The sequence below is a fragment of the Bidens hawaiensis genome, unplaced genomic scaffold (genome assembly GCF_021521415.1).
Source record: "Bidens hawaiensis isolate Kalapana, Puna unplaced genomic scaffold, B.hawaiensis_p1.1 tig00012785_1, whole genome shotgun sequence".
NCBI classification, from domain to species: domain Eukaryota; kingdom Viridiplantae; phylum Streptophyta; class Magnoliopsida; order Asterales; family Asteraceae; genus Bidens; species Bidens hawaiensis.
The window spans coordinates 321,659-349,275 of NW_027492061.1; the positions used below are offsets into that span (position 1 = coordinate 321,659).

The 27,617-nt window shown below is 40.6% G+C and overlaps 1 protein-coding gene across 1 annotated transcript; it reads right to left on the reverse strand.

Annotated features, from left to right (window-relative positions):
- Positions 1-180: 180 nt before the first annotated feature.
- LOC143542148 (uncharacterized) lies at positions 181-27,617 on the reverse strand. Its single transcript, XM_077034810.1, has 7 exons — positions 27,504-27,617; positions 24,182-24,611; positions 23,898-23,926; positions 2,430-2,772; positions 2,129-2,337; positions 1,646-2,023; positions 181-1,275 (listed from the first exon to the last, which is right to left on the reverse strand). The coding sequence occupies exons 1-7, from the start codon at positions 27,615-27,617 to the stop codon at positions 181-183; spliced, it is 2,598 nt and encodes an 865-aa protein (XP_076890925.1).

Consider the following 27,617-nt stretch of genomic DNA (forward strand, 5'->3'; position numbering starts at 1 on the left):
TCCACCGCCACCAATATGTATAAATACCCACAAGAATTTGGAAACGGGCCCATAAAGTCAATCCCCCATACGTCAAAAATGTCTACCACCAAAATGGGTTGCAAAGGCATCTCATTCCGTTTTGAAATTCCACCCATCTTTTGACAATTCAATCAATGGCGGGCATATTCACTTGCATCCTTAAAGATTGTGGGCCAATAAAACCCACATGTAAGAACTTGATAACCCGTCTTTTTGCCCACTAAAATGACCACCACAAGCCGATGAATGAGCATGTGCCAAAATATCTTGAACTTCTGACTCGGGAATACAACGCCTAATGATTTGATCGGCACCAATTTTGAACAAATCGGGCTCATCCCAAATATATTGCTTGACTTGGGATAGAAATTGTTGCCTCCTTTTCTTGGCCCAATGTTTCGGCATCTCCCCCGTGGCCCGATAATTGACAAAATGAGCATACCATGGTGTAGTGGAAGCGGCTAACAATTGTTCATCCGGAAATCTCTCATTTATTTCGTGTGAATCATCCACACCTTCCAAAGGAATCCTGGATAAATGGTCCGCCACCACATTTTCACACCCCTTCTTATCTCGGATCTCCAAATCAAACTCTTGTAACAATAAGACCCAACGAATCAAACGGGGTTTTGCATATTTCTTCTCCATAAGGTAACGAACCGCACTATGATCCGAATAGACCACAACCTTACTTCCCCATATGTATGACCAAAACTTATCCAAGGCATACACCACCGCAAGTAATTCTTTTTCGGTAGTGGTGTAGTTCAACTGTGCCTCGGATAACGTTTTGCTTGCATAGTAAATCACCACCGGCTTCTTATCAAGTCTTTGACCCAAAACTGCTCCAATCGTGGTGTCACTTGCATCACACATAATCTCAAACGGCTTCCTCCAATCCGGCGGTTGCAAAATCAGTGCTTGAACTAACTTTTCCTTCAAAACATCAAATGCTTGCAAACAATCGTTAGTAAAATCAAATGCAACATCTTTTAGCAACAAATTGCATAAAGGTTTAGTAATCACACTAAAACCTTTAATAAACCGCCGGTAAAGCCCGGGATGCCCCAAAAACGACCTTACCCCTTTTACATTTTTCGGTGGTGGCAATGAAGAAATAACCTTAATTTTTGCCTTATCCACCTCCATTCCCCGACTCGAAACTACATGACCCAACACTATACCCTCTTGTACCATGAAATGACTTTTCTCCCAACTTAAAACCAAATTAGTCTCGACACAACATTTTAAAACCTTTTCCAATTCATCAAGACATCTTTCAAAAGTTGACCCAAAAATAGAAAAGTCATCCATAAATACCTCAAGTGAATCCCCAACCATATCCGAAAAAATACTCATCATACATTGTTGAAACGTGGCCGGGGCATTACACAATCCAAATGGCATTCGCCTAAAGGCAAAAGTGCCATATGGACATGCGAATATGGTTTTGTGTTGGTCGTCGGGATGGATAGCAATTTGATTATATCACGAGTACCCATCCAAAAGGTAATGGAAAATGGTCTTTTGAAGTAGCCGCATTTAACTTTCTATAATCAATGCACACCCGCCACCCGGTGACCGGTCGGGTGGCGATTTTTTCACCACTTTCATCTTTAATTACCTGGATGACGGCTTTCTTTGGAACTACCTGTGTTGGACTTACCCATGCACTGTCTGAAATAGGATAGATAATTCTTGCATCCAACCATTTGATGACCTCCTTTTTCACCACCTCTCTCAAATTAGGATTCAATCTCCTTTGAGTTTCCCGAGTAGGCTTTGCATCATCCGTGGTGATGATTTTGTGCATGACTATAGATGGACTAATACCCTTCAAATCGGCTATAGTCCACCCAATTGCCGCCTTATGAGCCTTCAATACTTCCAAAAATCCTTCTTCTTGAACCTCATTCAAGTTAGAGGCAATGATAACCGGCAACGTCTCACCTTCTCCCAAGAACGCATACTTGAGATGACTTGGCAATTCTTTCAATTCTACCTTGGGAGGACAAATCAACGAAGGTTTAGTATCCAAATTGATTTATGTTGGTAGACTCTCAACCTGATGAGTTCACAGTAGTCTTCCGTCTTGCAATGCCAATACCTCTTGTTTCCTTTCCTCCAACTCCAATGCACAAATGTGAACCTGTTCAGAATCATCACAAACACAAACATCCAACATACCTTCCTCATACTCGTGTGGTACACACCCATCTATGATATCTGCCACAAAACACTCTTCACTAGCCAATGAATTAGCAACATTAGTAAACACATTTAAATGCATTTTCCTATTTCCAAAGGCCATGTCAACTGTACCAAATCGGCAGTCAATAATAGCATGAGAAGTATTTAAAAAGGTCCGACCCAATATAACATTTTGTTGTTGTGTTGGGTCAAACGACGAGTAATCCAAAACCAAAAGTCAACAGGATAATACGATTCCTCTACTTTTACTATGACATCCCACACAATCCCCCGAGGAAGTTTATGAGACAAATCAGCCAATACAACTGTGGTCTCAACTCGTTTAAGAGGACCAAAATCGTATTGGTCATACAAACCCCCCGATAGGATACTCACACCCGCTCCAAGATCCAATAGCGCCCGTGACATTTGAAAGTCACCCACTTGAATGTTAATCAAGGGCGCTCCCGGGTCTTGAAGCTTAGGTGGAAGATCACCCTTTAGAATTGCACTCACACGTTTAGTTAAATCAACTCGTTTAGGAACTTTTTGTTGTCTTTTCTGAGTAAACAATTCTTTTAAAAAGTTTGCATATGAGGGTACTTGTTTTATTGCCTCAAGTAAAGGAAGATTAACTTTAACTTGTTTAAATACCTCCCACATCTCCTCCTTTTGAGGACCTCGTTTTAAAATCACGTTTTTCTAACCCGGATCGTTTAAAGCCGAAGGAAATGGAATTGGAACCTCTACCACTTCCTTGCTTTTTGATGTGCGTCGGATAACCCTCACAATTAAGCTTTGATATTAAAACGAAAATCCTAAAACCACACACAACCGGCAAGTGTGCCGATCGCAAGTAGTATAGACCTAGGAAGTCCGAGTATCGAACACGTGGACACGTAAGACGCTAACGAATACTAACCCTAGACAAGACCTACCTTAGAATAATATTTAATTGATTTTTGAATTCTTTTAACTTAACTGAACTAACTAGACTGACTGACAAAAGTTGCCTAAAATAGAAAACTTAACAAGGAACTAACTGTGTTAACTTAGGATGGAGAAAAACATCTACCTAGGTTTGAATCAAATTGTAGGCTTAACAAGCTAATGGATTGAATGACATCTAGACACCGGTCCCTAAAGATGACACGACTAAGGATTGCTCGGGCTCACTGGATCACCTCTCGGTCTCACTCAATAAACCTAAACTACTCAAAATCGCCTAAAAGGACCAAACCGGGAAACAATTGCTAACGTGTTCTAATGATGGATCACCTCTCGGTCTCACCAACACTCGACCCTAATGGCAATGAATACACTACACAACCAAGGATAGAGGAACAATTCAACTTAAACTAAAATAGATCTACTAGTCGCTCAAAACACCTAAACCTGACAAGAAACGAACTCGCTCTCGCGCAATCCTTATTCTAGCATGCAAAGGCAATGAGACAACCCTAACTTCTTATCACCTCTCGGTCTCAAAGAAGGTGTCTAACCGCTGTACTTAATCCAATAATCATGTAACAAAACCCTACGGTGGTACCTACCGCAAACAAACCCTAAACACAAAGTCTAGAATCAAACAATGCACCGATCAATCAATACAAAACTAATCAACTGACACACGGGGTTTATGCAATGAATCACCAAAATTTCCAGCCCTTAAACACAACCTATTTCATGTCTAAATCAAACTTTACATCAACGAATCAAGTCTATCAATCAAACAATCCAACAAGCTCATCAAACACTAACAATTATCATCATTCCTAGGTAGAACTAACAAGTTTAGCCGAGAATCATAATTGGACAGCAGCTCATACTCATTAAAATCACCATAAAATTCATATCAATCATCTTAAAAATCATCCAACAATCAATACTAATCAATAACAAGCCAATCCTTAAAGCAATTGCAAAACTAGTTAACAATTCAATAAGAAAATCAAAGTGTTGAACAATGTTTAAAGAGGAAGGATATATGATGTTTATGGTTGCTGTTGGCTGATGGAAACTGATGGGAAATCAATCCCCGAGGCTTGTTCTTCCTTCCCTAGCCGCCAAACCTTCAAACCCTAGCCGCTACAAAACTTTTTCCCTTGCTTCCTCCTGCCCCTGTCTGCAATCGGCAGCTAGCTGCCCATTTCTAGGTTTTATTTTTTTTATATTATAAGTATAATGTAAGACTTGGGCCTCCATGATACATATGGGTCGGGCTTTGAGCCTTGTCTTGGAATCGTATGCGTATAATGCTCGTAAGCTCCTCGAAAAGTCCCGGTTTCTCTTCCTTGTAATCCAAAACCTACATGATTATTAAAACTATGTAAAACCTATATAAATAAAGTAAAATCACATAAAATATAATATAATACGTAGATAAAAGGCGCGGAAAATATGTGTGTTTTGCAACACATCAAATATCCCCACACTTAAGAATTTCTCGTCCCTGAAAAAGAATACTACATAGGATCATATCCGAGTTCAACCGACAACTCTTGGTTTTATTTATTTATTATTATTAATATATATATATATATATATATATATATTTAAAGTATTAGAACAAGTGACCCGTTACCCAAATATTTCTACCAACTTTCACCTAATAAGCTAGATCAGGTCGATTGCCGCTGTCCACTTTAAACCCATGCCCCTAATACTTACCGAGGCAAATAAGGCATGACAATTCTATTAATTTGTATGACTAAGTGGAACCCACACCTAAAAGCCCTGCTGCCACTTCACCAATTCCATTATGGTTTTACCGGGCCGAGCCACCCCAACTTGACTTAAACCTATTGCCACATGATTACAAATGCATTCTCTTTTATTTTTTCTTTTTCTGCCTTTTGGCTTTTTGCAATATATTTTTTTTGGACAGTTATAGTACATGGCTTTGCATGAATAGAAACAAATACAAAAGATAAAACAACTAATATACAGACGATCATGTGACTCTAGGCTTGAGTATGACCCGACTTTTCATTCCAGTCCTATCACGAGCTTAGTTAAACAAACAAAACCCCTAAGATGTTTCCCACTAAAGTCAGGCCATTTAAAAGGTTCAATTATGTCAACAACCAAACTGCCCTTTCATTCTCAAATGCTGAGCCTACTGACACATCGATTACTGAGTCCAAACTGTTCGGTTGCCATACATTACGTGCGGGTCTAATGGGCACTGTTCTTATTTATTATATATATATATATTTTAAAAACACCAAGAGGTTATAAAATAACCACTACTCGGTAATAATATCATCTCCTGTTTAACGTAGAGAAAACAAATTTCAAGGGACTATTTTTTCAAAATTTTTCAATTTTTTTTTTATTTTTTAAATATTTTATTATTTAATTTTTTTATTATTAAAAATTTTCCTACAACTTAGTAAAATAAACCCCATCCCCACACTTAGAACGAAATCGTCCTTGATGAGTACAAGGAAAAGAAAAAAAATAAAATAAAGATAAAATAGAAAATAAAAAGATAATATACAAGAATAAAAACAAAGAACGGGTTACTCCCTTGGTTTGTATGTAGAATCTTCAACAGCTGAGTAGTATCCAAACGACCGTATAGCATTTCATTCGCGGTCGCAACCTCGGGAGAACCTGTTCCAAAACGCCACCATAGCTACCATGCGCATAATATAACCAGCAAAAACTCAAAATTGCTCGCATGTAGCGGCGCACAATACGGAAAACAAAAACATAAAGAAATAAATATATTTTGGTGTTTTTGGTTTTTATAATTTTTTTTTAATTAGAAGAACACTCCTTAAATTGACCGACTCGAATGGAGATTGAGTACGAGCGGTTTCATCTTGGAACATCCTGAAATAGACAAAACAAATAAAACAGATAGCACACACAAGTAAAAGAAGTACAAACTCTACAACTCGGGCAGTCTTCAGAGTGATGCATCCACACGTCTACGTCTTGGAGAATGAGTCAAGGTAGAATACCTCGACCGTCTGATCAGTCATCGGCTCGCCAATGTAGTGCATCAGTCTATCACCGTTCACCATAAACGTCCTGCCTTCATCCTTTATCTCAACAGTGCCATTCGGGAAACCTCAGTAATCATAAGCGGACCTGACCAACAGGATCTCAACTATCCCGAGAATAGCCTCAACCGGGAATTATACCATAGGACCAAATCCCCACACTTAAACTGCTCAATACCCTTCAACTTACGATCCTGCAGTTTCTTCACCTGCTGCTTATAACGATATGAATGCGCGTAAGTATGGTCACGTAACTCCTCCAACTCATACAACTAATGAACTCGATGATCTCTGGTAGATAACTCAGAATCAAAGGAAGACGACTCAATGTCAGCATCAGGGGGTGTTCAGTCAAGGCGACCATCTCAACCTCTGGAGGCTCCCTACCTAAAATCTGTGTGTCTGAAGAGGAGCCTCCTAAGAGGTCACTGGAAAACTCCCCCACATGAGTCATGATCGAATCAATGAAGTATAGGGAGTCATCAACCGATTTGGGATGCATATGTGACTGTCGAACGTCAAACGTGACTTTCTCATCCCCGACTCAAAGGATCAGTTTGCCATCGCGAACGTCGATCAATGCATGTGCGGTGGCTAGAAAAGGTCTGCCCAGAATGAGTGGAACATTATCATCCTTATTCATGTCAAGAATAACGAAGTCCACCAGGAAGATAAACTTACCAATGCGAATGAGCATGTTCTCGACCAGCCCTCGAGGGTATTTCACAGAACGATCAGCAAGCTGGATACTCATCCTGGTAGGCCTCGGTTCACCTAAACCCAGCTTGCGATACACGGAATAGGGCATGAGATTAATACTGGCACCAAGATCAGCCAGCGCATGAACCACCGTATCATCACTCAAGGTGCAGGGAATAGTGAAGCTCCCTGGATCGGCCATCTTCTCTGGTAACTTCCTTTGTAAGATAGCAGAACAACTAGCACTCAAAGGGATGGAAGCTACCTCAGCTAACTTCTCCTTATTCGAGAGAATATCCTTAAGGAACATCGCATATTTCGGCATCTGGGTAAATGCCTCAAGGAACGGAATATTGAAGTGAAGCTGCTTCAAAAGATCAATGAATTTGGAGTTATGCTCCTCATCTCTGTCTCTACGGACTCTCCCGGGATATGGAAATCATGGGTTTGTAGACTCTCGATGGCTCGCTCGATAACTGCTATCTATCGGCCTGTGCTGAACTCCCAGGGCTGCTCCTTTGATACACCTGGGCCGGCGGAGACTCCAACTGAATCTCCTCATCCACCTGCTCCTCTACAACTACTGCAGGCTCCTCGATGACTCTCCCTCTAGACGTCTCCAGAATCACGGGCTCATCTCTTGCCCCTGCACCGCTCTTCATCGTCACAGCCTTCACGAATCCTCTCGGGTTCTGCTCGGTATTACTCGGAAGCGTACCCTGCGGCCTCTCGTTCAATCGACTGACTAACTCTCCCATCTGCCGCTAGAGATTCTGAATCGATGCTCCTTGATTCCTCATGAACTGCTCGTGCTCCCGAAACTTCTCCTAGGTCTCCTTATGTCGTGAATCCTCTCGCGTCATAAGCTGTGACAACATCTGCGTTTGTTGCGCCATCATGTCCTCCAAAGTGGGCTTCTTCTCCCCACTGCTCGTTCCCTCACCGGCATCCTGGAATAAACTCTGATGCTGCTGAAAACCGGACTGATTACCGCCCCTCCAGTTGGAATTCTGGTTGCCTCTCCATCACGAATTATAAGAATTGAAAGAATTTGAGTTTTGATTTGGATTTCCTATAAAGTCTACGGCCTCTTCCTGTGAACTGACTGGGCACTGAACGATATCATGCCCTCCTCTGCATATCTCGCATAACCTGCTCTTCGTCTGCAGGTCGTTCACAGTCTCCGCCAACGCCTCTACCTATGCTGTGAGTGCGGTGGTCGTGTCCACCGAATGCATACCGCGTGAAATAGAATCGATGGTCTTACCACCCTTGGCGGGTGGTCGCTGGTATCCACTCATAGCTAACCCGTTAAACAACGCGATGCACTCATCCGGGTCCTTCGTCGTCAGCAAATTTCCTCCTGCAGCTGTGTCGAGCATATTTTGGGTCACGTACGTCACTCCATTGTAGAACTTCTCGACAACCGCCCAATCTTGCAAGCCATGGTTCGAGCACAACGCTAAAAGATTTTTGAATCGCTCCCATGCCTCGTAGAAACTCTCGGTGTCCTCCATCTGAAAAGAATGAATCTGATTACGTAGACGAGGGGCCTTAGCTGGAGGATCGTATTTCTCAAGAAATAGGGTCTGCATGGCAGCCCAAGTAGCTATGGAGCCCTGTGGGAGGGACTCGAGCCACAGACTCACTTTATCGATAAGCGAGAATGGAAAAACGCGGAGTTTCACGGCGTCTTCGATACGCCGGCAAGATGGAGAGTGTCGCAGATACGCGCGATACAAGTGAGATGATGATGCGGGTTTTCGTGAAGTAACCAGTGGAACTGAGTAGAATGAGAAATGGTGTTTAGAATGTTCGACGGAATCTGCCAGTTCGCGTTAACTCCAATTGCGGGTGGTGCGATGCTGAATCTCGCACCAGCATTGTCCGGACGGGCCCGGTCTGAACTGTCCTCCTCGGTGGTGGAATCTCGCCCAGGATCCTATCTCTATCGTCGGAGTCAACGGATGAAGAAATGGATGAAGGTGAAACGGGACGATGTCTCTCACGAAACTCTCTCTCTGGCTCGGAAATGCTTCAGTGTCGGGTGGTCCACGAGATCGAGTCTGTCGCATAAAACAATAATTAGAAATAAAATTATCTAAACTATTCTAACAATTAAGCAAAATAAAACAAAAATAATCACAAGTAGCACACAAGGTAAGTCCTAACTCGGATTGCTCTCTAAACGCCTAAAACCGTGTTCCCGACAACGGTGCCAAAAACTTGATGTGCGTTGGATAACCCTATAATAATGACCCTCACAACTAAGCTTTAAATATAAAATGAAAATCCTAAAACCACACACAACCAGCAAGTGTAACGATTGCAAATAGTATAGACTTAGGAAGTCCGAGTGAACACGTGGACACGTAAGACGCTAACGATTACTAACCCTAGACAAGACCTACCTTAGAATAATATTTCATTGATTTTTGATTTTTAATTACTTAACTGAACTAACCTAATTGACTGACAAAACTTACCAAAAATAGAAAACTTAACGGGGAACTGACTGTGTTAACTTAGGATGGAGAAAAATGTCTACCTAGGTCTGAATCAAATTGTAGGCCTAACAAGCTCATGGATTGAATGATATCAAGACATCGGTCACTAAAGATGACACGACTAAGGATCGCTCGGGCTCACTGGATTACCTCTCGGTCTCACTCAACATGCCTGAACTACTCAAACTCGGCTAAAACGACCAAACCGGGAAACAATTGCTAACGTGTTCTAATGATGGATCACCTCTCGGTCTCACCAACACTCGACCCTAATGGCAATGAATACTACACAACCAATGATAGAGGAACAATTCAACTTAAACTAAAATAGATCACCTAGTCGCTCAAAACACCTAAACCTGACAAGAAACGAACTCGCTCTCGCGCAATCCTTATTCTAGCATGCAAAGGAAATGAGACAACCCTAACTTCTTATCACCTCTCGGTCTCAAAGAAGGTGTCTAACCGTTGTACTTAATCCAATAAATCATGCAACAAAAGCCTACGGTTGTTCCTACCGCAAACAAACCCTAAATACAAAGTCTATAATCTAACAATGCACCGATCAATTAACACAAAACTAATTAACCGACACACGGAGTTTATGCAATGAATCACCAAAATTTCCTGCCCTTAAACACAACCTATTTCATGTTTAAATCAAACTTTACATTAACAAATCGAGTCTATCAATCATACAATCCATAAAACTCATCAAACACTAACAATTAACATCATTCCTAGGTAGAACTAACAAGATTAGCCTCTCATAATTTTTGGACAGCAGCAAACACTTAATAAAATCATCAATAGACTCATCCCAATCATCTTAAGCAATTGCAAAACTACTAATCAATTAAACAAGTATATTAAAGATGGTGAACAATTCTTATGAAAGAAAGGATATGTAGATGAATAGGGGCTGTTCTTGGCTGCTACAACTGATGAGAAACGTCCCCGAGGCTTGGTTCTTGTGTCTTCTTCCTTCCCTAGCTGTCACACGATCAAACCCTAGCTGAACAACACTTTTTTCTTTCTTTTCCCTCTCCTCCTGTTCTGATCGCAGGCTGTTAGCTCCCCTTAGGGTTTTTATTTATTTTATATAATATAATATAATGTAGCTTGGGCTTGTCCATGATGCATACGGGCGGGGCCTTGAGTTGTTTCTTGAAATCCTAGGCGTAAAAGGCCCGTAAAATGCTCGAAAAGCTTGGTTTCTTCTTCCTTGTAACCCATAACCTACAATATGAATAAAATCATGTAAAACCTATATAAAACAAGTAAAAATACATAAAATATAATATAATACATAGATAAAAGGCGCGGAAAATACGTGTGTTTTGCCCGCCGTTCTGCTAAACCGTGGTCGGGTCAAATATATTACTCGGGGAAGACCCGGGGTGAGGAGGCCTGCATCACGTGTTTAGGTTTGTTAAAACGTGACCGAATCAAATATATTACTTGGGGAAGACCTGGGGTGAGGAGGCTCGTGTTGCATGATTTTGGTTTTATTAAACTGTGGCCTAGTCAAATATATTAGTAGGGGACGACCCGGGGTGAAGAGGCTCGTGTTGCACGATTTTGTTGGTTTTGTTAAATCGCGGGCGGATCAAATATATTACTTGGGGAAGACCCGGGGTGAGGAGGCCCGTGTTGCGTGTTTGACCAAGAGAAAAGTATTTATCTAATTACTTATGATTTTCTTCAAATCTTTTTATATTTATTAAATAAATCTGATTTATGGATGTTACATATAAAACTTGAACTCACTCAGCTCAAGCTGACTTTGTGTGTACGTTAGATTGACTTTAACCAAGAGAAAAGTTTTATTGCCTCAAGTAAAGGAAGATTAACTTTAACCTGTTTAAATACCTCCCACATCTCCTCCTTTTGAGGACCTCCTTTTAAAATCATGTTTTTCTAACCCGGATCGTTTAAAGCCGAAGGAAATGGAATTGGAACCTCTACCACTTCCTTGCTTTTTGATGTGCGTCGGATAACCCTCACAATTAAGCTTTGATATTAAAACGAAAATCCTAAAACCACACACAACCGGCAAGTGTGCCGATCGCAAGTAGTATAGACCTAAGAAGTCTGAGTATCGAACACGTGGACACGTAAGAAGCTAACGATTACTAACCCTAGATAAGACCTACCTTAGAATAATATTTAATTGATTTTTGAATTCTTTTAACTTAACTGAACTAACTAGACTGACTGATAAAAGTTGCCTAAAATAGAAAACTTAACAGGGAACTAACTGTGTTAACTTAGGATGGAGAAAAACGTCTACCTAGGTCTGAATCAAATTGTAGGCTTAACAAGCTAACGGATTTAATGACATCTAGACACCGGTCCCTAAAGATGACACGACTAAGGATCGCTCGGGCTCACTGGATCACCTCTCGGTCTCACTCAATAAACCTAAACTACTCAAAATCGCCTAAAACGACCAAACCGGGAAACAATTGCTAACGTGTTCTAATGATGGATCACCTCTCGGTCTCACCAACACTCGACCCTAATGGCAATGAATACTACACAAGCAAGGATAGAGGAACAATTCAACTTAAACTAAAATAGATCAACTAGTCGCTCAAAACATCTAAACCTGACAAGAAACGAACTCGCTCTCACGCAATCCTTATTCTAGCATGCAAAGGCAATGAGACAACCCTAACTTCTTATCACCTCTCGGTCTCAAAGAAGGTGTCTAACCGTTGTACTTAATCCAATAATCATGCAACAAAACCCTACGGTGGTACCTACCGCAAACAAACCCTAAACACAAAAGTCTAGAATCAAACAATGCACCGATCAATCAATATAAAACTAATCAACCGACACACGGGTTTATGCAATGAATCACCAAAATTTCCAGCCCTTAAACACAACCTATTCCATGTCTAAATCAAACTTTACATCAACGAATCAAGTCTATCAATCAAACAATCTAACAAGCTCATCAAACACTAACAATTATCATCATTCCTAGGTAGAACTAACTAGTTTAGCCGAGAATCATAATTGTACAGCAGCTCATACTCATTAAAATCACCATAAAACTCATATAAATCATCTTAAAAATCATCCAACAATCAATACTAATCAATAACAAGTCAATCCTTAAAGCAATTGTAAAACTAGTTAACAATTCAATAAGAAAATCAAAGTGTTGAACAATGTTTAAAGAGGAAGGATATATGATGTTTATGGCTGCTGTTGGCTGATGGAAACTGACGGGAAATCAATCCCCGAGGCTTGTTCTTCCTTGCCTAGCCGCCAAACCTTCAAACCCTAGCCACTACAAAACTTTTTCCCTTGCTTCCTCCTGCCTCTGTTGCGTGTTTGACCAAGAGAAAAGTATTTATCTAATTACTTATGATTTTCTCCAAATCTTTTTATATTTATTAAATAAATCTGATTTATGGATGTTACATATAAAACTTGAACTCACTCAGCTCAATCTGACTTTATGTGTATGTTAGATTGATTTTCAGGTTAAGGCTAGTGATTATCGCTTGGACATGCTAGAGATTACTCGGACGGTTGAAGGCATTTCTGTTCGAGGAATTCAAACAAAACAAACATTTTAGTTGTATTTGGTTTTTGGGCGCATGTCCCCAGTTTTGGGGTTTTTGATACTTAATAATTTCCGCTGTTTCTTACTCTGAATGGTTTTAATAACATGTACTTGTTTACGGTTTTAAATTTTTGTGAATTTTGGATATGATTACCAACTGTAGGATTCCCGGGATTCGGGGTTTCACATCCAAATTCGAAATCATCTGAAACTGTTCTAATAATTAGATTGGATCGGAGCAGTTGAAGGAGCGTCAATTGAACAACGAGCATTACGAATCCACTAACGAACCAGATCTAATCAATCATGTACCAAATATAGGGCAAATTGAAGTACTAATCACTACACTCATCATCTGCATTGACAACAAAACAAACAAGATCTGTTCAATTTTGAAGTAATTGGTTATTGGGGTAATTGGTAGGCACTATTGGTGATTTGGGAAATTTAGCGTTAAGCATGAAACCACCACCGACGGTGGTGACCATGGTTGTAGGGTGAAGGTTTGGGGACGGTGTGCTTGGTTGATGTGGGGGTGAACCAGTGTGGCCTAGCGGTGGTAGCTTCGGTGGCTGGTGTTATATGACATGGAGAGAGAGAGAGAGAGAGAGAGTTTTCTTTGTCGGAGAAGACGGCGGTGGCGGTGGCTGGCGGAGAGCTTGGGGGTGGCCGCCGGAAAGCTTGGTGGTGGCTATGGAGGAAGAAGAGGAAGGAGGAGAGAGAAATAATATAAATATATATTAAGTTTTTTTATTGTTTTTTTATTTATTAAAATATTTATTTTTAATTTATTAGGTACAATGACCTGACTTAACGAGAAAATCTAACCGGGTTAGGCGAAAAGGACTAAAACTGTTGGATTTTGAAACGTAAAGGACAAAAAAGATCAATTTTAAAGATCAGGGACAACGAGTGAAATTTGGATGAAAGATAAATGATAATTTCTGTAATTCTGTCTATATATTACTTATGGTCTAGGCTCGAGGATACTATTAGGCCTAGTATTAATTTCTAGATTATCCATTATCTATGAATTACACGTGATGGTATTCTTTGGTTGAATAATCGAGTAAGATGTTTGTAAGTGTGTATTTTGATGTGTATACTTTGATAAACTGTGACCGGGTCAAATATATTACTCGGGGAGGGCCTGGGGTGAGGAGGCCCGTGTTGTATGTTTATGTCCCGTAGGGTCAAATATATTACTTGAGTCCTTGACTTCGTGTCTCGTGGCTTGGGGTGAGGAGGTGACGGGTGGATTGTAGAACCACCCTTAAGTGTAGTATTTCTGGTTAAAACGTATGCGTTTATGTTTAATTTCACGAATTTGGATTACTACACTATGTCGTGCGTTTGTAGGTACAAGTGCTAAAAATGGCGATTCAAGTGAACTATGATGGAGAGGAACAAAGGACCCAAGAGTTGGCGATGGTAGTCAACAAGTCAAAGAAGATCAAGTGTGTTGGAGCTGAGGCTACCGTAGCTTACGGTAGCCACCGTAAGCTACGGTAGGGTTCCACCGTAGCTTCCTACCGTAAAAAGTTAGAACCTATCGTAGTGGTTTTCATAGCCACTTTAAGCTATGGTGGCCACCGTAGCTTACGGTGGGGCCTGCACGCTGGTGACGGTTACAACTCCAATTTGATGTTATAATGGGCTTTTGAGATCCTTTTCATATATTCCGATCTAGACATTTGTGTGGGGTGATTTTGGTGCCTTGAAACAATATTTTAGGTGATTTTAATTGAAGTTTAACACTATAATCTTTGATGGCTTTGGATTAAAGATTGAATCAATGATGCCAATCATGTGTGGCGAAACCCTTTGGTGTTTCTCTTGGATGTAAGGTTATTCACAATACACTTATGTTTATTGTTCTTGAATTGGATTGGTTATCTAATCGTTGATGTTAGTATAACTATGATGTTGTTTGATTGTTTGTAATCTGTCCATATCGTGTTAAACCTAGTTTCGTTCTATACGTTCTTGGTGTCATTAACAATTGAGATTTAGTAGAAGGAATTAGGGTTAAGAACATATTGATTGATTAACAAGTAACAACCTCGCGTTCTAGTAATCCGAGTACTTAGTTCTTGATTAATCACAAATAATCACATTTACACAAAATCAAGATATTATGATTTATCCATTGAACCTTAACAACAGTGTTGCGTGATAACCCAAATTCCAAGAGAAATACTTGTTCGATCTATTGTTTACAACTTTCGTATTAGCTAATTTAGTTCTTAAAATCTAATAAAAAAAACCAACTTGAAAATTACTTCCTGTCATTTACATTTATATTAGTTTAATTGTAAGCTACTCAGTAAGGAATATTCCACAAACTCATCGTGTTCGATACCCATTTACCACTATCTAATTAGTTGCATTTGGTTTATTTTTACGCGAGTCTTCGACCTCGTGTCAGGAGGCCTGTCGTCCTGCTAAACCGTGATCGGGTCAAATATATTACTTGGGGAAAACCCGGGGTGAGGAGGCCCGTATCACGTGTTTAGGTTTGTTAAACCGTGACCGAGTAAAATATATTACTTGGGGAAGACCCGGGGTGAGGAGGCTCGTGTTGCATAATTTATTTTTTTAAACCGTGACCGAGTCAAATATATTACTCGAGGAAGACTCGGGGTGAGGAAGCTCGTGTTACATGATTTTTGTTTTGTTAAAATGCGACCGGGTCAAATATATTACTTGGGGAAGACCCAGGGTAAGGATGCCCGTGTTGCGTGTTTGACAAAGAAAAATAATTATTTATTTATTTATTTACTTATGACTTGATCAAGGAAACTTATTTTATTTACTTATGACTTGACCAAGGAAAATTATTTTATTTACTTATGATTTGACCAAGGAAAAATATTTATTTATTTACCTATGATTTTCCCCAACATTTTTGTAACACCCGTTAATTTCCGGTTTAAAGAGTTAAAGCATGTAAAGTATGTATATTCTCGGGATTTAACTGACATTTCTCGGAAACCTTCTCGTCATCCCGGTACGTTAAATTGCTTAACTTTTCTTTCAAGTTGACATATCTATCAACTTGGAGGGGCTAGAATGAAACATTTTTATGTTATAACATAAAACACAAAACCCTAACTCTCCCCCCCTCCTTTTCTTCTTTCCGATCGGCAGCAAGAGGCCACCCCCACCCTTCGATTTTCTTTTGTGTAGCCAAGGTTAAAGCCTAAAACTTCAATTGAAGGTTACTTCTATGTTTCCCCAAGTCTTTTACACCTTAATTGACCTTTATATCACGCGTATTGATCGTTAAATTGCGTATTGTAGGCTTACCGGGTGGCTGTCAATTCTAGCCTTTTTGGGACTGTTTTGGTTGAGGCCTTTGCACCAAAATCCTCCTAGGTATGTCTAGTATATCATACTTAAAAATCATGTTCATTGGTGTTCGTTAGATTGGTTAACTAGTGGTAGTTTGAAAGGTTGTTTTCGGTTGGCAAGAATTGTGTTTTGTTGCGTTTAACGCTAGGGATGATGTAACGGATGACCAATCCAGTTTGGATAGTTTCGGGTTAATGTATGGGCTGTTGGAAAATTATTTTTATGGGTATTGGGGCTGAATTGGTCGTCGGATACTCAAACGGGCCGGTACAACGAACAATTGCGTTTATTGAATAGTTGGTGCGTTGTACTTGAGAGTTACCGACCCATTTGACTCATGTAGCTTTGTGTGGACTCGTTGGCTGTGAATTTATCATAATGGGCCCACACGGGGCTGATTTGGATATTAATCTCCTAAACAACTCTTAAACGCGCGTGTTAGTGTCACCTAGTGCTTCCGGGGGTAATTTGGGAATTCTCTATTCCCTGGAGTTTCTAAGGGTCGTGTTGGTGAATGTAAGACCCCGGGGGCTTTTATGATTTAGTTTGATGAGGTCGAGGCTTTAGGTAACTCGAACCATGTTAGAATATCTCGTAGGATAAACGAGTCCTTTCGATGTCGTTAGTAATGTTTGTATGTAAATTGACAGGTGGATGAGTTTTGGGATTACTTAGGGGTCCTCTAGCTTGTGGTGAAATCGTACCTGGTGTCAGGTGAGTTCATGATGCCCCTTTTTACTCTTTTTAAGTTTTTGGGCTAGCATGCACACCTAAGTGATTTTGCTTGATGAACCGTTTAAATTATTTTGTATGGGCTTACTTGTATAGGGTAGGCCTTGGGATGATGTATTGTATGTTTGTACGTATGTTTGTATATATATTATTGTATGGCCAATAATTGGCGATGTTATTTAGTCGTTATCGACTAAGGATGTTTACGTATGCCTACTTTGTGTTTGCATACGTTGGATGAGATGTTACGTGTTTAGGTTGTACGTGTGCTCGACCCTGATGTTATTACTTGGATGAAATATATGTAGGGTTATAATTATACGGATGTTTATATATAATTATAAGGATGTTTATATATAATTATATGGATGCTTATACATAATTATAAGGATGTTTATATATGATTATAAGGATGTTATATATATATATATAAGGATGATTACTTATTGTTGATGATGGCCTAACTGTTATTTCCATTTTATTTGGCCTAACTGTTATATCCCATTTATTTTAAAATTCTTGGAATGAGTATTATGATTATTATTGCGGATGTTATTTATTAAAACATGAACTCACTCAGTTTCAAGTTAGGGGATTGATACATTACCGCTTGGACATGCACGAAGCTACTTGGACGGTGGAGGGCATGCTTAGTCGGAAGTTTTAATAATAATAAACATTTTTCTTTTAAACGTTTTATTAAATAGATTTCAAGATTGGTTTTGGGCATTATTCCCGGGTTTCGGGAACTTGTTTTATTAATCAAGATTTTCCGCTGAATTATACTCTGAATTGGTTATTTGATGGAATGAACTGTTTTTGAGTTAAGTATTTTTGTAAGCATTTTGTATGAATACCAACTGTAGGGATCCGAGCATCCCCGAATGCTTGGACTCGAACTGTAAGGGAAGAGACTAGTATGCCCACCACGAGTAGCTGCACGCCAAGAGGTAACTTTAAATTGTTTAGTCATTCCTTTGAATTTTAAAGTTCCAGTATGAGATTAATTGTTTAAGTGTTAGATAGAATGCTAATGTGGTTAGGGGAAAGGGTGCTTAGAACGGGTCGGTGAAGTAAACGACTAATAACACTTGATCAACGTTATTAGCAGTTTACCCTTACCTTCCACGTTCTAAATACTACTTGTGTCTGACTATGTTAGGGTTCCGTCTTTGTAGGGATAGGATATGGCTAACTCTCGAGTCATTAGCATTAAAGTTCATCTCATTTATTAAATTCTCCTGTTCATTTCCCAACCTCTCGAGCGCTTTGCCCGTAATTGTTTAGCTGAGGCGTAGCATGCTGTCACTCTGGGTTCCTTGGTACTTAACCGCTAAAATTCCTTGCTCCTTCAAGAATGTATGTGCAACTGTTTAGCTAAGTAGGAGCGTAATGTTATCCCAGATACCTTTTTACTTGATGAATTACAGGCGTCGATCTTATTTGATTCGGATGACAGTATAAGTTTTGTGTCTACCACTTTCTGTTTCTCGTTGAATAAATCACCCGAGCTAGTAGTCAATGTGTTTGAGGTTGAGTTCGCCGTAGGAAAGTCCGTTTCCGTGTCTAGGGCTATTCGGGGTTGTACCATCGAGTTTTCTGGGTATAGATTTCCGGTGTAGCTGTACTTGATGCCGCTTGGCTGTTTCGATGTGGTGCTTGGGATGGATTGGCTCGCAAGTGTTGATGCTCAGATCGTTTGTGGTAAAAAAAAAAAACTTATACGTCTAAGGGCCCCGGGCAGGACCCAAATTACGGTCTTCGGTGATCGGAATGGTGCGACGCCACACATCATATCTATTCTTAAGGCGGGGAAGCTAATGCAGCAGGGGTGCGGGGCGTATCTGGCGTGTGCTATAAACGTGAAAACCGCAGTGGCTACTATCAGTGATGTTCCTGTTGTTCGGGATTTCCCGGATGTACTTCCAGATGATTTGTTAGATGTGCCGCTGGATCGCGAGGTCGAGTTCCAGATGGACCTTACGCCGGGCATAAAACCCGTTGCTCGAGCCCTTTACCGTCTAGCATCGAATGAAATGAAAGAACTTATGGCTCAATTGGAAGACTTGCTCGACAAGGGCTTCATTCGACTGAGCATCTCACCTTGGGGTGCCTCGGTCCTGTTCGTTAAGAAGAAGGACGGTTGCATGCGGATGTGCATTGACTACCGTGAATTGAATAAACTCACTATGAAAAATCGGTACCCTCTACCAAGGATAGATGACTTATTTGATCAGCTTCAATGAGCTAGTTGGTTCTCGAAGATCGACCTTAAGTCCGGGTATCATCAGTTGAAAATTCGTGAGGAAGATATCCCTAAGACTGCCTTCCACACTCGTTATGGGCATTATAAATTCCTCGTGATGTCTTTCGGTTTGACCAACGCAGGCTGCGTTCATGGATCTTATGAACCAGGTGTGTAGGCCGATGCTCGATCGTTCGGTTATTGTGTTCATCGACAACATTCTTGTATATTCCAAAAGTGAATCCGATCACGCCGGTCATTTCACGGAAGTTTTGGAAGCTCTAAGAAAGAACAAGTTGTACGCGAAATTTTCTTAGTGTTTTTTTTTGTTACGCGAGGTTCAGTTCTTGGGTCATGTTATTGACTCGAGTGATATTTTGGTTGACCCTGCAAAGGTGGAAGCTGTAAACGAATGGGAATCTCCTAAGTCTTTGTCCGAAATTCATAATTTTCTAGGCTTGGCGGGGTATTACCACCGCTTTATTCCCGACTTCTCGAAGATTGCATCATCATTGACCAAATTGACCAAGAAGAGTGTTAAGTTTGTTTGGGGTACCGAGCAGAAGGAGAATTTTCTCTAATTAAAGAACACGTTGACGCATGCCCCGATTTTAGCTTTACCCGATGGCACCGATGATCTGGTTGTTGATTCTGATGCCTCTTACCAGGAGCTTGGGTGTGTCCTGATGCAGCGAGGACGAGTCATCGCTTATGCCTTACGGCAGTTAAAGCCTCATGAGGCGAATTATCCTACCCCCGATTTGGAGCTGGCGGCGGTTGTTTTTGTGCTTAAGTTGTGGAGGCATTATTTGTACGGTGTCCCTTGTGTTATCTATACCGACCATAAGAGCCTAAGGTATTTCTTTGAACAAAAGGAACTGAATATGCGGCAGCGTCGATGGTTGGAGTTGATTAAGGATTATGATCTGGAGATTACGTACCAACCCGGTAAGGCTAACGTGGTAGCCGACGCGTTGAGCTGGAAGGAGAGACCGAAACCTATTCGTGTGAAATCTTATCAGCTTATTCTTAAACCTGATATTCTGAAGCAGAGAGACAACGTTCAGAACGAAGCTTTATAGGTGGAATGGATTATGTCGGAGCGTATTTGGGGGTCAAGAAAAAAATTGTTGGAAGACGTCGGTGATGGGGTGAAGTATAAGGATGGGCATTTATGGGTACCCAGGCATGGGGGATACAGGGGTAAAATATTGGATGAGGCACACAAGTCGCGCTATTCCTTTCATCCGAGCGTGACCAAGATTTACCAAGACCTGAAGAAAAAAAAATTATTGATGGCCTGCGATGAAGTATGAGATGGTACAGTATGTGAGTAAGTGTTTGACATGTCTACAAGTTAAGGCCGAGCACCAGAAGCCTTTCGGGAAACTTCAACCCTTGGAAATACCTGACAGATTGACCAAGAACGCTCATTTCTGGCCAATCCGAAAAACATTTAATTCCGAGCGGTTGGCCGATGTTTTTATTCGTGAATTTGTTTCTAGGCATGGGGTGCCTGTGTCTATTGTTTCGGATAGGGATACTCGTTTTACCTCCAGGTTTTGGAAGAAGATTCATGAGGAGATGGGTACCAAACTCCTCATTAGTATCGCTTATCACCCGCAAACGGATGGTCAGTCTGAGAGGACCATACAGACTCTCGAGGATATGTTGCGGGCTTGTGTTATCGATTCCGGTGGTATTTGGGATCGCCACTTACCGTTAGTCGGGTTTTCTTATAATAACAGTTACCACGCCACGATTGGGATGCCACCGTTTGAGATGTTGTATGGTAGGAGGTGTAGGACTCCGGTCTAATGGGGTTCCATTGGTCAGAAACAGTTGGGTAGTTTGGTGGTGGTTGAGGCTACGACTGAGAAGCTCGATAAGATCAAGGCTTTTACGAAGGCCGCTCAGGAACGTCAAAAGTCCGATGCGGATAAAAAGGCGAAGACCTATTGTGTTTGAAGCTGGTAATCGGGTTATGTTGAAAGTTTCTCCTTGGAAGGGTATTATTCGTTTTCGAATGCGGGGGAAGCTTAGTCTGAGGTTCATTGGTCTATTTCGTATATTGCCCCGTGTTGGTGAAGTAGCGTATAGACTGGAATTGCCCGATGAGCTCGCGGGGATTCATCCTACTTTCCACATGTCCCATTTGAGGAAATGTTTAGCTGATGATGAGGCCCATGTGCCTCTTGATGACATTGAACTTGATAGTAAGTTGAACTACATTGAAGAACCGGTTCCTATATTTGATCGTCAGGAAAGGCGTTTGAGGAATAAGGTGGTTAGACAGGTGAAGGTGCGGTGGAGGCACCCCTAGGGGTTCCGAGGCTACTTGGGAGTCCGAAGACAAGATGATGAAACTCTATCCGCAGTTGTTCCTGTCGCATCGGGATTCGGGGACGAATCCCATTGTAAGGGGGGTGGACTTGTAACACCTGTTAATTTCCGGTTTAAAGAGATAAAGCATGTAAAGTATGTATAATTCTCAGGATTTAACCGACATTTCTCGGAAACCTTCTCGTCATCCCGGTACGTTAAATCACTTAACTTTTCTTTCAAGTTGCCATATCTTTCAACTTGAAGGGGCTAGACTGAAACATTTTTATGTTATAACATAAAACACAAAACCCAAACTCCCCGCCCCCCCCCCCCTTTTCTTCTTTCCGATCGGCAGCAAGAGGCCACCCCCACCCTTCGATTTTATTTTGGGCAGCCAAGGTTAAAGCCTAAAACTTCAATTGAAGGTTACTTCTATGTTTCCCCAAGTCTTTTACACCTTAATTGACCTTTATATCACGCGTATTGATCGTTAAATTGCGTGTTGTAGGCTTACCGGGTGGCTGTCAATTCTAGCCTTTTTGGGACTGCTTTGGTTGAGGCTTTTGCACCAAAACCCTCCTAGGTATGTCTAGTATATCATACTTAAAAATCATGTTCATTGGTGTTCGTTAGATTGGTCAACTAGTTATAGTTTGAAAGATTGTTTTCGGTTGGCTAGAAGTGTGTTTTGTTGCGTTTAACGCGAGGGATGATGTAACGGATGACCAATCCAGTTCAGATAGTTTCGGGTTAATGTATGGGCTGTTGGAAAATGATTTTTTATGGATATTGGGGCTGAATTGGTCGTCGGTTACTCAAACGGATCGGTACAACGCGCAATTGCATTTATTGAATAGTTGGTGCGTTGTACTTGCGAGTTACCGGCCCATTTGACTCGTGTAGCGTCGTGTGGACTTGTTGGCTGTGAAATTATCATATTGGGTTCACATGGGGCTGAATTGGATGATAATGACCTAAACGACTCTTAAACGCGCGTGGTAGTGTCACCTAGTGCTTTCGGGGGTAAATTGGGAATTCTTTATTCCCGGGAGTATCTAAGGGTCGTGTTGGTGAATGTAAGGCCCCGGGGGCTGTTATGATTTAGTTTGATGAGGTCGAGGCTTTAGTGTCACTAACGATGTTTACATATGCCTACTTTGTGTTTGCATACGTTGGATGAGATGTTACATGTTTGGGTTGTACGTGTGCTCGACCCTTATGTTATTACTTGGATGAAATATATGTAGGGATATAATTATACGGATGTTTATATATAATTATAAGGATGTTTATATATAATTATATGGATGTTTATATATGATTATACGGATGTTTATATATATATAAGGATGATTACTTATTGTTGATGTTGGCCTAACTGTTATATCCCGTTTATTTTAAAACTCTTGGAATGACTATTATGATTATTATTGCGGATGTTATTTATTAAAACTTGAACTCACTCAGCTCAAGCTGACTTTGTGTGCATGTTAGTGTGAGTTTCAGGTAAGGGGATTGATACATTACCGCTTGGACGTGCACGAAGCTACTTGGACGGTGGAGGGCATGCTTAGTCGGAAGTTTTAATAATAATAAACATTTTTCTTTTAAACGTTTTATTAAATAGATTTCAAGATTGGTTTTGGGCATAATTCCCCGATTTCGGGAACTTGTTTTATTAATCATGATTTTTCGCTGAATTATACTCTGAATTAGTTATTTGATGGAATGAACTGTTTTTGAGTTAAGTATTTTTGTAATCATTTTGTATGAATACCAAATGTAGGATTCCCGGGATTCGGGGTCTTACAATTTTTATATTTATTAGTTTAAATTGATTTATGGATGTCATTTACAAAAAACATGAACTCACTCAGCTCCAGCTGACTTTGTGTGTATGTTAGTTTGAGATGTAGGTTAAGGACTCGAGATTATCGCTTGGACGTGCTGGAGAATACTCGGACGATTGAAGGCATTCTTAGTCGAGACCTTCTGAATAAAAACAATATTTTATCTTATGTTTGGTTTTGGGAATTTAATACTTAACCTTTTTCCACTGCTTATTGTTTGGTACCTTTTTCCCAGTTTTGGGAATTTTGATACTCCTTATTCCGCAGTTTATTACTCTGAAGTGTTTTTAATAAGATGAACTCGTTTGGTTTTAAATTTTGGACAATTTGGATATAATGAACAACTGCAGGATTCCCGGGATTCGGGGTCTTACATACTTCATGGGGATACTCTTCTAGCTCAAAAACTACAAAACTTAAAAACATAAAAACATAAAAACAAAGAAAAACTACAAAAGACTTCGTTAGTGACTCGACAATTATACAAACTCTGTGGAACCTCCCCACACTTCAATTTAATCAGGAGGTTTTTCTTTGACCGGGAACCTATCCAACCCGTTCAGTTCCACCCGGGTACTTGTTAAACATAAAAATTTTATTAGTTGAATTGATAAATGATTTAAAAATCCTTAACGAGTAAGACCACCAAAATTTAAACTAACCTGACATGAACCGGATGCATGACATGTATCGAGAAGACTGATCGTGCTTGAATTTCAATGGCTTCTTCTTTCTAGTAGACCATCTTATAACTTGCAAATTATTTCGATTCGCAGATGCTCTTTTCTTCGCCTTCTCCCGCGGTTTTAATTTTTGAGCAGCATTCATTATAGGTACCACATGCCGACTGTTGTTCTCTTCTTCTACCACCACTTCCATATCTAAAACTTCCACATTCTGATCCCCACACTTAATTTCTTCGTGTGGTGTAGGGTTTATCACTTCTACTAGTTTACCTTCTAACTCCAAATCCAAAAGCTCATCCTTCTCAGACAACTTATTTTCAACCTTTTCCTCAACACCAAACAATAAATCAAGTGAGTCTCCCAAATCCACTCCATCCTCTATCTCTTCTTTCTTCACTAACGACCTCTGATAAGTAGCCCACTCTTATTCGTCTATTTCATCATTAGAGTCACTCCAATAATTAGTAATAGTAACTTGTGGAATTGGAGTTGGGACTTCATCGTCCATTTTCGACTCCATTACTTGAATGATCTCTTCATATGACTCTACATATTCCAAGAACTTCAATCTCGTTTCAATGAAGTATCAATGAAGTATAGAGAGTCACCAGCCGATTTGGGATGCTTATGTGACTGTCGAACGTCAAACGTGACGTTCTCATCCCCGACTCGAAGGATCAGTTTGCCATCGCGAACGTCGAACAACGCATGTGCGGTGGCCAGAAAAGGTCTGCCCAGAATGAGTGGAACATTATCATCCTTATTCATGTCAAGAATAACGAAGTCCACCGGGAAGATGAACCTACCAATGCGAATGAGCATGTTCTCAACCAGCCCTCGAGGGTATTTCACAGAACGATCAGCAAGCTGGATACTCATCCTGGTAGGCCTCGGTTCACCTAAACCCAGCTTGCGATACACGGAATAGGGCATGAGATTAATACTGGCACCAAGATCAGCCAGTGCATGAACCACCGTATCATCACTCAAGGTGCAGGGAATAGTGAAGCTCCCTGGATCGGCCATCTTCTCTGGTAACTTCCTTTGTAAGATTGCAGAACAACTAGCACTCAAAGGGATGGAAGCTACCTCAGCTAAGTTCTCCTTATTCGAGAGAATATCCTTAAGGAACTTCGCATATTTCGGCATCTGGGTAAGTGCCTCAAGGAACGGAATATTGAGGTGAAGCTGCTTCAAAATATCAATAAATTTGGAGTTCTGCTCCTCATCTCTATCTCTACGGACTCTCCCGGGGTATGGCAATCTGGGTTTGTAGACTCTCGGTGGCTCGCTCGGTAACTGCTGTCTATCGGCCTGTGCTGAACTCCCTGGGCTGCTCCTTTGATACACCTGGGCCGACGGAGACTCCAACTGAATCTCCTCATCCACCTGCTCCTCTACAACAACTGCAGGCTCCTCGACGACTCTCCCTCTAGACGTCTCCTGAATCACGGGCTCATCTCGTGCGTCGGATAACCCTCACAACTAAGCTTTAATATTAAAACGAAAATCCTAAAACCACACACAACCGGCAAGTGTACCGATCGCAAGTAGTAGAGACCTAGGAAGTCCGAGTATCGTAAACGTGGACACGTAAGACGCTAACGATTACTAACCCTAGACAAGACCTACCTTAGAATAATATTTAATTGATTTTTGAATTCTTTTAACTTAACTGAACTAACTAGACTGACTGACAAAAGTTGCCTAAAATAGAAAACTTAACGGGGAACTAACTGTGTTAACTTAGGATGGAGAAAAATGTCTACCTATGTGTGAATCAAATTGTAGGCTTAACAAGCTAATGGATTGAATGACATCTAGACACCGGTCCCTAAAGATGACATGACTAAGGATCGCTCGGGCTCACTGGATCACCTCTCTGTCTCACTCAATAAACCTAAACTACTCAAAATCGCCTAAAACGACCAAACCGGGAAACAATTGCTAACGTGTTCTAATGATGGATCACCTCTCGGTCTCACCAACACTCGACCCTAATGGCAATGAATACTACACAACCAAGGATAGGGAACAATTCAACTTAAGCTAAAATAGATCAACTAGTCGCTCAAAACACCTAAACCTGACAAGAAACGAACTCGCTCTCGCGCAATCCTTATTCTAGCATGCAAAGGCAATGAGACAACCCTAACTTCTTATCACCTCTCGGTCTCAAAGAAGGTGTCTAACCGCTGTACTTAATCCAATAATCATGCAAAAAAACCCTACGGTGGTACCTACCGCAAACAAAGCCTAAACACAATGTTTAGAATCAAACAATGCACCGGTCAATCAATACAAAACTAATCAACCGACACACGGGGTTTATGCAATGAATCACCAAAATTTCTAGCCCTTAAACACAACCTATTTCATGTCTAAATCAAACTTTACATCAACGAATCAAGTCTATCAATCAAACAATCCTACAAGCTCATCAAACACTAACAATTATCATCATTCCTAGGTAGAACAAACAAGTTTAGCCAAGAATCATAATTGGACAGCAGCTCATACTCATTAAAATCACCATAAAACTCATATAAATCATCTTAAAAATCATCCAACAATCAATACTAATCAATAACAAGTCAATCCTTAAAGCAATTGTAAAACTAGTTAACAATTCAATAAGAAAATCAAAGTGTTGAACAATGTTTAAAGAGGAAGGATATATGATGTTTATGGCTGCTGTTGGCTGATGGAAACTGACGGGAAATCAATCCCCGAGGCTTGTTCTTCCTTGCCTAGCCGCCAAACCTTCAAACCCTAGCCGCTACAAAACTTTTTCCTTTGCTTCCTCCTGCCCCTGTCTGCGATCGGCAGCTAGCTGCCCACTTCCAGGTTTTATTTTTTTTATATTATAAGTATAATGTAAGACTTGGGCCTCCATGATGCATATGGGTCGGGCTTTGAGCCTTGTCTTGGAATCGTATGCGTATAATGCTCGTAAGCTCCTCGAAAAGTCCTGGTTTCTCTTCCTTGTAACCCAAAACCTACATGATTATTAAAACTATGTAAAACCTATATAAATCAAGTAAAAACACATAAAATATAATATAATACGTAGATAAAAGGCGCGGAAAATACGTGTGTTTTGCAACACATCACTTTTATCATTTAAAAATTCATTTTGACCCGAATCTTTGTTTGAAAACGTGGATGGTTTAGGGGGTTGAATGGGTGAAGCTTGTTCATCTTCACTTTCTACCCCCGTCACATCCTCTACCACACCTTCAACTAATTCCTGTGTGGTATTGATTTTAAACTCCTTACCACTTCTTAAAACACTTACCTGATTAATCGGCACATTGCGAGAAGTAGTATGAGTAGGGTTCACCTTGGTGTCACTCGGGAGTTGACCTTTGTTCTTCTTCAAGTTAGATACCTCGGTTGCAAGTTGGCCCAT

Excerpts from the sequence above, each read along its gene's own strand:
- LOC143542148 (XM_077034810.1), bottom strand. The coding sequence starts at position 27,617 with ATGGGCCAACTTGCAACCGAGGTATCTAACTTGAAGAAGAACAAAGGT. Across the intron at positions 2,773-23,897 it reads TAGAAGAGTATCCCCATGAA|AAAAGACAACAAAAAGTTCC; the intron begins GTATGTAAGACC and ends TTGTTTACTCAG. Across the intron at positions 2,338-2,429 it reads CTTTTGGTTTTGGATTACTC|TTGACATGGCCTTTGGAAAT; the intron begins GTCGTTTGACCC and ends GATTTGGTACAG.